General features: G+C 34.4%; 1 protein-coding gene across 1 annotated transcript in view; it reads left to right on the forward strand.

The window, feature by feature from the left end:
- The window catches only part of LOC106471676 (electron transfer flavoprotein-ubiquinone oxidoreductase, mitochondrial-like), a 47,294-nt gene extending 43,579 nt beyond the window's left edge, over positions 1-3,715 (forward strand). Inside the window, exon 13 of the mRNA XM_013932293.2 lies at positions 1,608-3,715. Coding sequence (XP_013787747.2) covers positions 1,608-1,771 — 164 coding nt within the window. The 3' untranslated portion in view covers positions 1,772-3,715. The remainder of the gene's footprint in view (positions 1-1,607) is intronic.
- The last annotated feature ends 7,226 nt before the right edge of the window (positions 3,716-10,941 follow it).

Raw genomic sequence — 10,941 nt, forward strand, 5'->3', positions numbered from 1 at the left:
TATACTAGGTACGTAAGGTAGTATTATTAATTATATACTAGTATATATAGTGTGTGTATATATATATATATATATATATATATATAAAGTATCTTATTGGCTGAAATATTTGCCTCATTCAAATAATGGATAATATGTATGATAAAATTTGACATATGTAACAGTGTTATAATAGTTGTCTTCTTAAAATAATGGTTTTACTTGTAACTTTTTAATAAAATCTTGACATTGATGACAATCACATATTCAGACACCTTACACCTTGATGATGAGCTCATCATCCTATTGAACTATCCACCTATAGTAATACTATCCCCCTATGGTAACATTATCCCTCTATAGCAAGAATATCCTTAGTAACACTATTCACCTATAATAACACCATCTGCCTTTGTAAAATGTACACAATATACATGCAAAAAAATATAATGCTAATAAGATTTAAAGTTTTACTTATAAAGTGAAACTGATGAATAACTTTTCAATACTGGTAATTGTAAACACAATGTTATGCATATTACATTAAATTATTAATGTTAAGACTTTGATTATTACTATAACGTTATTGTCGCATTGTCACCCTTTGGTGGCCCACTCATGAACTATCTGTATGATCATCATACCAACATGCCCTTTGTCAGCAGAAAACTTCTTCCAGTCAAGTGTCATGGTGGCATGACTACTTTTGGCTGTCATGGTGGCCTAACAAACAACTTTCTAGTGAGTAGCACTCAAACTAAAGGTCTTTTGCATATTATGTAAGAGTTATATAACAACCTTCGTTTTTATGTATTATGTAAGAGTTATATGAGAACCTTTGTTTGTATATGTTATGTAACAGTTATTTAACAACCCTCATGTATATATATATTATCTCAGAGTTATGTAACTCTCAGGTGGTATCCTTTGATATCCACTCATTTGGCGACTCCCCACTGAGGCAGCATCCTATGGGCAGTCAAATGCAGCAGTAACTACTTTTGGATGTTAAAAGTGTAGGATGTAGTCAAGATTTATACAATAAATAACTTCTCCTCTATCCTGAAGTCTGCATTTAGCAGAAGATAATAGAGAGTGGTTACCCCATCTGTTGAGCAAGCTGTACTGCTTTTTAATAAAAAGATATCACCTGCTGTGATTCCTTCCCTTACTCATGGCTAGCACCCTTTGTGCCTATTTGCAGTAACCCATTGCATTGTCTATCATTGTGTGATCTAATGCAGAAGAGATTATTCCTGTTCATGCATGTTCTCCTCCTCATCTGTACTTACTTATCTTCTGTTTTCCTTTAATGGATTCTGAGAATCCTTGCTTCCCCAGTTCCAATCAGCTTGGGAGAGTTCCACTTCAAATCTTACTGGTATGAAACTGAGTAGTAGCTATTTGTCTTGTAGAGATGTGAGTACCAACCTGAGTACTTTTTCAGGTAAGGAAAATGTTGATTCCTGAAATGCAAGAAATGGGTATTAGCTTGCTGAAGAGGAAGTTTAAGCACACAGAATCCACTCCAAATCTTTTTGAGGAATGAATGGACCAACCCCTCCTGATAAATATTGCAAACTTTAACAGTTACTCAGGAGATTATTAACTAAAATATTTTGTTCCAGGTGTCTATGAATATGTACAAACTGAAGATGGAAAAGAAGTAAGGTTTCAAATCAATGCTCAGAACTGCATCCACTGTAAGACATGCGACATAAAAGACCCAAGTCAGAACATTAACTGGGTGGCCCCAGAAGGAAGTGGTGGCCCAGCTTATAATGGAATGTAACAAAAGTAAAGTTTCTAGGTAATGACATTTGTTTGAGAACAATAGAACCCCAGGTACAGCAAACAGGAAAGACTGTACTTTGTAATTTTCAGCAGTGTATATTGTACTGTAGCCTACATGTTTCTAAGACTGAGTGTTTATAGGTTTTTCAAAACTGCTGTAAGATATCTTTATGAAAGTACATAGTTGATTTTTTTTAATGAACCAAATTAGTATAAAGATTGTGGGTAATTTTAATTCTTGATTGTATTCAGTTCTTTATGAGACGTGTTTGTAGAAAACGATGCTTATTCTGTTTTCCTGTTCTAGTTGTATTCTTTGCCACTTGCTTTATACACCTTTGTGGTTCAAGTTTACTCCATTTCACACTACTGAAACATTACTTATCATAAGATATACTATATTAATTGCTTGAATTTAAAAATTAATGTGGAATTTAGTGTAAAATGTGATGCAGTTATTACTTTAACGTTATTTCCTTTTGGTAGAAATCATAAAAATTGAATAGTATTTGCTATATGTATAAAATTTAATATAATAGTTTTGTATAAAAAATGAACAAGTAGCTAATGTATGTGTAAAGAAAAAACACTTAAATGTTTATATCAAATTATTATCTGTATTTCCTGCACATATGAGAAGTTAAACCCAATATTTTCTGTAATTGAAACACTTCACACAGTACGTGTTCCAAGTGAAACCTTTTACCCAGTACTTGCTGTATGTGAAAAGTTTATTGCATCCTATTCACAGTTGACATTCTATTGAAAATCAAGTCCTGTGTGTCTCATTGATAGTTGAACCACACATGTCCCATTGACAGTTATATTCATTGTTTAATATATGCTTAATATTTTTGTGTCTGGTGCTATAAGTATAAAAATATAACATAGGTAGGCTTACAAACATATAGGGGGTCATCATAATAAGAAATCTTCTATAAGCATGAATGTACATTCAGTTTTATCTTTACTGATATTCTTATAACACTGAAAGTATCTCTAAAATTCTGAATCTATATTTAGTTTTATACTTTCTGAAAATTTCATTATTAGAAACAGCCATTCAAGTTAAATCAATAACATAGTTAGTTGTTGGTTATATTTATAGTTACCAAGTGAATATTTTCCTTTAAAACATGTAAAAAAAAAGAAAAAGATGTCCATTTACAGCACTCAAAATTTAAGGGGCTGAACAACTCAAGTTTTTGAAAATCATATTTTTGTTTGATTGTTATTCTTGACAAAGAAAAAAGGCCTAAAAAGTGAGTTTTTTTAGCCCAATGTGTAAGGGTTTTTGGCAGATTCATTATCCATTAGTAATTTACTGTTAAATCACCTTTTATCTGTAGGGCAGATTTATTTTTACTGTCATTTTTGCTTAAAATCTATTTTAATTTTTTCAGTAAATTTTGCACTGTATTTTTAAGAATTCTTTAAAATATTGACTGTTCCAAATTAGTATGGGCATGCAAAATAAAAACTTGTAAATTTAAAGCATCCTCTAATAATAATAATAATTAACACTCTTCCTTATTTGTGATAATTCCTTACAAAAACCAAAACTTCATTAAATGAAATATATGCTAATGTTTAAAGCTTTTGATAAAATGCATATGTTACACTCTTTGACTCAATCTCAAGATTTGGCTGCTGTCTGCAAAAGATAACCTTTTCATGAATTGAGCATGTCAAAATTATCAAAGACCAAAATGTGATGTTATAATGCAGTTTTTGAACTACAGTTTGTGTAAATCCTAGCATTTGTTTCACTTTCTCCATTTTATTTTTTGTTTATTTGGTATCTTGCATTTCACAGTTTAGCAAAATAAATTCTACAAACACTGAAATAACATTTTATTTACAAAATGTTAATTTCTTTAGATCAGTGACCAAATCCTGACCTGGAGCATAACATATACAACAGGTTAGGGCCTGCAAAACCTAAGTAACTTTTTTTTTTTATTTTTAGATGCAAAAACTAAAGGATGTACATACAGATGTAGAAAAATCAAGTTTATAATTAACTTACACATTGTTGTTTCATGGATTACAATTGCAGTCCAGTCCATTACATGCTTTTGTTTTATTTAAGTCTCAACAAAATGATACTGTATTTTTTACTAATTTTACAGTGTTCCTGTCCAGTTATTATTGACTCTTAACTTTACTCATCTTATTGTTGTGGTATATCCAGATGAAACTGAGTTAACTTTAAAGCTGTATCAGATAAGTTGCAAGATAAAAGAGATTTGCTCAAGATCTTGATTACAAAATAATACTAAATCTCTTACTACCTGTGTCAATGTAAAAAGGAGTAACAAGACTACACAAATTGTAATAACAAATTTTAAATCTTTATTTTAGACACTAAAAATAATCACGGTGAGTATAATTTCTTGAATAAACAGGACAAATTATCACTCTGACTCAGTGGCTGATTTTTCAAGATCCTATTCCAGACTGTTCTCTCTCAAGATGATGTTCCAAACAGACTTGCTAACTAAATGTAATGTTCTTTAGCATGCAAGAAACCTCACAATTATCCAAAGTGACCAGTGCTACCACATGAATGGTCATTTTCATCACAACAAAAGTGGAACTATAACCTCTAAATATCACCTGAAAAACTGAAACTACTGTCAAAATGTTTAAACAATATGCAGTTATGTACAATATCCTTCCAGGGTGAAACTGGTAATATCCACTTTAAGAGAAACCAAAGAACAAAGTTAGCATTAGAACAAAATCAATTTAGTGGCTACTTTGACCATGTGTTATGTAAAACCTGCAGCTATACAGAACAAAGAATAAGTTCAATGAAAATACTGTGAATCTACATGAAGATAGAAATGGTATGTTCATATATCATACTTGGTTTTTTTGGTCTTCTGGAAAAACAATATTCATATAATACAGTTGAATTAGCTAGCTTGTATCTGCTTCTAAGTGACATTCCTCTGTGTTCATGTAAATGTATCTGTAATGAAAGCTATATTAATGTATTTCTAATATTTTTACTGTTTTTTTATTCATCTTACTGCAATCCTGGCTCTCTAACATCTTCAAGTATTCTACCAATAGCAATGCAGTGTGGTTGGTATTTTATTGTAAATTATTTAATACAACCATATCACAGTTTTAGATAAAACTACACTATTTATTGAAATACCCATATGTTGAGTAATATTTACCACAAAAGTGAGGATTTACAAACCTCACTTACACAAATAATATTAGGACATTACTAGTTAATGTATGGTTCAGCCAGGACATTTGTATTTATAGACATTAGTAGTCAATTTATGGTACAGTCAGGATACTAATTGTCAATACATGGTCCAGATGGGATATTTGTATTTAAGGACATTAGTAGTCAATGTATCGTACAGTCAGGACATCTGTATTTAAGGACACTAGTAGTCATTGTATGGTTCAACCAGGACATTAGTAATCAATTTATGATGCAGCCAGGATATTACTAGTCAATTTATGATTCACTCAGGACATTTGTAGTCAATGTATGGACCAACCAGGACATTATTAGTCAATGTATGGTTCAATCAGGATACTTGTAGCCTATGTATGGTCCAGTCAGGACGTTTGTAGTCAATGTATGGTCCAGTCAGGACATTAGTAGTCAATGTATGGTTCAGTCAGGATACGTGTAGTGTATTTATGGTCCAGCCAGAACATTTGTAGTCAATGTATGATCCAGTCAGGACTTTTGTATTTAAGGACATTAGGAGTCAATATATGGTACAGTCAGAATACTAGTAGTCAATGTATGGTACAGTGAGCACATTAGTTGTCAATACATGGTCCAGTCAGGACAAATGTATATAAGAACATTAGTAGTCAATGTATCGTACAGTAAGGACATTTGTATTTAAGGACACTAGTAGTCAATGTATGGTACAGTGAGGACATTAGTTGTCAATACATGGTCCAGTCAGGACAAATGTATATAAGGACATTAGTAGTCAATGTATCGTACAGTAAGGACATTTGTATTTAAGGACACTAGTAGTCAATGTATGGTACAGTGAGGACATTAGTTGTCAATACGTGTTCTAGTCAAGACATTTGTATTTAAGGACATTAGTAGTCAATGTATCGTGTTTGTGTTTTGCATGGAGGCTCGTCATCATTTCACTGGCAAATAAAATGAACTCACATTGACTCTTCTCCAACTTTAATTGTTGGGGTAGTTGGGTACCTTACTTCTTGGAGTTGTTTCTTAGCCCTCTGGATGCCAATCTTAGTTAATGCGAGTGCTTGCTGTCTTGCCTGTTAACAAAACTTGTAATGGTGTAGTTCTTGTCTTTCAAGACCATCCATCACATGAGCTTCACTATCGAAGTTTGACCACAGGAGAAGAGCTTTGTAAGACCTTTGTGTGCTCCAAATTCTCATTCCTCAGTCTCCTGAGTTAGCAGCTATAAATAGATAGCCTGTAGGGAGAATTACAGCAACATCAGAAATCACACACCCAGGATAAGGCTTCTTCTGAATCTAACCACTCTCTGTATTTGCCACTCTTCCTCAACTCATAGCTTATCTTCCAATAGATCATGAAACATTTGGCTTGTAGAGAATATTATCTATGCTCACGTTCAGGGGTGTAATTACTGTTTTCTTAATAAGCTGTATTATTTTTTCACCATTCCTATTCCTATTTTACACTCACAACTACCAGAACCTGGTCACAGTGTTGAAGTTTTTCCTGATATCTTGTGCCTTACTAGCAAACTGGAAGTTTTCTTATCTCGGACTTAAATAAAGAAAATTAGGGCTTTAAAATTGAAATTATTTAATTAAAAGAACTAAATCTAAAAGACTATTACGTCTTCTTTTCAAATTCAATCCATCTTTACGATTTTTTTACTCTGTGTAACAGAAAGTTCTTTTTTTGCTTTAGAGATGTAAAATTCCCAGTTACGACAGTCAAATCATAAAGAAAGAAACGACGCAAATATATACAAAAAACAAATATTTAATGGCAATCTTCACAATAAACAATACTTTTAATACAGTATATTAAGTAATATACTATAGAGCAAATGGTATCGTGTGTGTGAGACAAGAGCTGAAGAAGAGTTTAACAGAAAAACAATGAGCTCTTGTCAATGTGTGTATGTTATTCTTGTAAGTGCAAAAAGAATAACACCATTAAGTTAAAAGTATGCTCTGAAAGTAAAAGTATATCATCACCATTCACCTAAGTGAAGTCTATATTCACTGGTTGTAATGGTGGTCTCACTTAAAGGGTTTGAAATATCGTGAGGTCCACTAGGGTTCTTGGTGTTCTTATGTCTAACAAGAACTCGACCTCTCATCCTTGTATCCTTATAAGCAAAAATGAAGCTCCACCCACTCTGGCAGTTTTTCTGATAACTAAAATCTTTGGTGAAAGATGTCCACTGTGCCCCCCAAGCTGGTGGCCAAGCCTGACTTGGGCTTCATCAGTTTTCTGGAGCATTTGCCACAGCATCTACTATTTGTTGTTGGTTGTCCTCAACCTGCTGCTCTCGTGACCTTGCCTACTTTGCTGCTCAGTAAAATGCCGATATTGTGGATTGGCTGACATCTGGTGAGAGATTCTGAAACTAATAACACTGACATCTTTGCTGTACAGCACAGTATAGGAAATTCCTCTGCCAGTGTTTCACTCTTCCACTTCTGGATGATGTTTATGAAGATGCATTGGCCATTGCTGTGCTATATATTTCATGGGCATACCTGAATAGCCTTGCCTACTCACGGGAGGCGAGTGTGATTGCATAGCATTTTCGTCTGGTAGAGGCAGCTGTTTGTTAATTCCCCAATTAGTTCTAGCCCAATGTGATGGAATTAGTTTGGTCACACCCTCTTCTATTGGAATTATCATACAGCTACCTCTTTATGCATTTTCTTCTCTGATGGCTAAACCACTTCAAATCATATAACAATGGACAGTGCTTCCATGAGAGTAATGGTGTCTGCCACTACCACATGCTGTTGCATAAGCTCATTGGGATGTCCCTTAATGCATTTATTGACCAGAACATCTCAAACAGCAGATCTCATTGCTGGTCATCTTCCTAATATTGAACTCGGCCCAATTTATCATCTGATTCTCTACTGAGGCAAATTAGTGTCATCATGTTGCTCCTCATCCAAATATTCAAGAGCTGGATTTTCTAGCCCATGACTTGGCATTTCACAACCTGTTTCTGAGTCCATTCGAGGCAGTGACCTGTCTGAACGTTTTTCCTCTTTTGCTGTTTCCTTGAACATCAGGGGTATTATCTGCTTGTCTTTGCTCATGGGAATCTGAGTACCAGGCCAAAGCTTCCCTATCTCATAATTCTGATGAAGGCTGGGAGGAGATGCTGCCAGTGATCATAATTCTGGATTGAAGTCGCCGACAGGGACAGTGATACCCAAATGAGTGGTCTGCCCATAGCAATAAATTACTCAGTATGGCTCGTTATACAGCCATGCTTGACTCCAGATATCATGAGCTGCCATTAATGTTGCAGGTAACCTTTCTGTCCTGAAAGGTACCTCATTCCTGAATCACAGTCTTCGTATTCTGACTGTTGGAGATCATCCACTAGTGGTATGTCCAGCAAATCTCCCTGAGTGAATGATTGTAGACTGCCTGACATCTCGGGCAGAATATACATTATCTGTTCTATAGAACAAAGGAATATAGCAACTAGAAGGTGACAATCTCAAAGACTATCTGAACCATGTGTTTTTACAAACTTAATAAACGAAAAACTAACATTTCTATAATCATTAAAGCAGGTAGAAAAGATATATGTCTGAATATCAGAACTCTATATAAAGATGTAAATCTCTTTAAATATCTGTAAAATCTACTCTCACAAGCGTCAATGCTGTTTGAAACTTGGCAATACACTTTCAAGGTCCTAATGCATACACACAAAAATACAATTACTGGGGACTGTTGAATGTATCCGTGTACTATGTGTGCAACCACGGCTAAGATGCTAGGACAACATGGATCTTTATGAAGTCCTATGAGTTTAAAATATGTATGGGCTTTTTTTCATGTGAATTAATGTCTCACTAGATAACAAAAACTAGTATTGAGTTGGAACATGAAATAAAAATATAACATTGGGCACTGTCAGCACTTCCTTTGCAAGTTTAGCCAGTGTTGCGAAACTACTAAATATGCAGTAATTATAAACACAGCCTGAGAATTAGTGTTTATTTTACCCATTTTTAAAGTTACTATTTAAATGAAATAACCTTAAACTAAAATCAATAATAATACATTAATAGTTAGGCTGTTTTATATCATTTTCGTGATGAAAAAGCTCCAACTACAGTGCATATACGTTTCTTATTTGAATAAGTTAGAAAATGTATCCCATGAGTACTGCAAGTAATTGGTAAATATATAATACTTTCTTTTAAAAAGAATCATAATAAAAGTCACTTTTATTGAATGCACAAAGCAGATGAAAACACATATTCCATTTTCTAACAAATGAGCAACTCTCTGCAGCTCCACTGATACAAGCATAGAGGATAAAGAAACAAAACAAGTAAAAGTCGGCAATCTCAAGAACTTTTTGGACCATGTGTTTATACTGTTACGACAGCGGAAGTCGCGTGACGCTGATGACACTGATGAATTTCTCGAATGATCCAGGGGACCCGAGTGCATTCGAGACGCCCCTCTTTTTTAGTATATAAGCCTGACGAGAAAAACCAGCGGGGATGGAATGTATGGTTGAAACGAACATTAGTCACGGTAAGTTATCGAAATTGTGAATCGCCGTGATTTATAGCGTGTATTATAAAAGTCGTTAAGTTGAAAATGACGAGAAACGTACTGACTGTGGACTTTCTGTGTACTAAAAGTTTGTATCGAGAAAGAATAAACTGGTTTAATCAAGAAAAGAATTGAATCGCTGAAGTTCCTCAGAAAGAATTTCTACCGGAAATTAACAAACAAGCAGATAGTAACAATACTAAAATTGCTTGAAAGTTAAACAAATGAAAGAAAAAAACTACAATTTATATAAATCATTAAAGCAGGTAGAAAACATATTGTTACGACAGCGGAAGTCACGTGATTCTCGTAACAAGTCATGAGATTCTAGAAAGATCATGTCCGTTCGTGAAGCCTCCTGTGTTCTCCAGACACCCTCTCTTTCGTATATATAAGACCGGCGAGAAGTGACGGCATAGACATGAATAATTGTATTGCAGACAGAGAGATATAGAGACAGATAATCGAGTCAAACGCGGTAGTAAGTAAAGCGCGTGAATCGTTCGTTGTGGATTACAGCGTGTGTTAAGTTAAAGTGACCGTGGAAATTAAGTGTATTGCAAAGTTGAAATGAGAAAGAATAAACTAGTTTTATTTAAGAAAGGACTTGTGTCGCTAAAGTTTCTCGGAAATAAATTATACGGGAAATTAACAAACGACCAGAGACGTAACAATATTATATGCCTGAATATCACCAATCTGGGCCTGGCATAGCCAGGTGGTTAATGCGATCGCGGGTTCGAATCCCCATCCTACCAAACATACTCGACCTTTCAGTCGTGTGGGGCGTTATAATGTGATGGTCAGTCCTACCACTTGTTGTTAAAAAGTAGCCCAAGAGTTGGCGGTGGGTGTTGATGACTAGCTACCTTCCCTCTAGTCTTACATTGTTAAAGTAGGGACGGCTAGCGCAGATAACCCTCGTATAGCTTTGCGCAAAATTCAAAAACAAACAAACCTTTCATTTGTGCCCCGAAATGTCAATACTTCGTCAATCTTGCCAAGAAAGGCTCTCCTCTAAAAGTAAATGATAAGAAATCTACTAATTATCTCTCTTTTTTTGTTTTTTGCCTCCCAGTGGATTAGCGATAAATTTACTTAAAACTCTAAAACCTGGGGTTCGATTCCTTGTGTTGGACAGAGAGAAGATAGCCTCATTTTATAGCTCTGCTCTAAATAAAACAACGACTTCTGAAGTTCTTTTAATTTTTTAAACCGTGTATGAGTTCTGTACATGTCATCTAATTTGTTAAAGATACGGAAATTATGTTTAACTATTTATAATAAACGTTTACATTCAAAAGTTTGTTTGTTTGTTTTGGAATTTCGCCAAAAGCTCCACGTGGGCTATCTGCGCTAGCCGTCCCTAATTTAGC

This window comes from Limulus polyphemus, unplaced genomic scaffold (genome assembly GCF_000517525.1).
Source record: "Limulus polyphemus unplaced genomic scaffold, Limulus_polyphemus-2.1.2 Scaffold4780, whole genome shotgun sequence".
Lineage (NCBI taxonomy): Eukaryota > Metazoa > Arthropoda > Merostomata > Xiphosura > Limulidae > Limulus > Limulus polyphemus.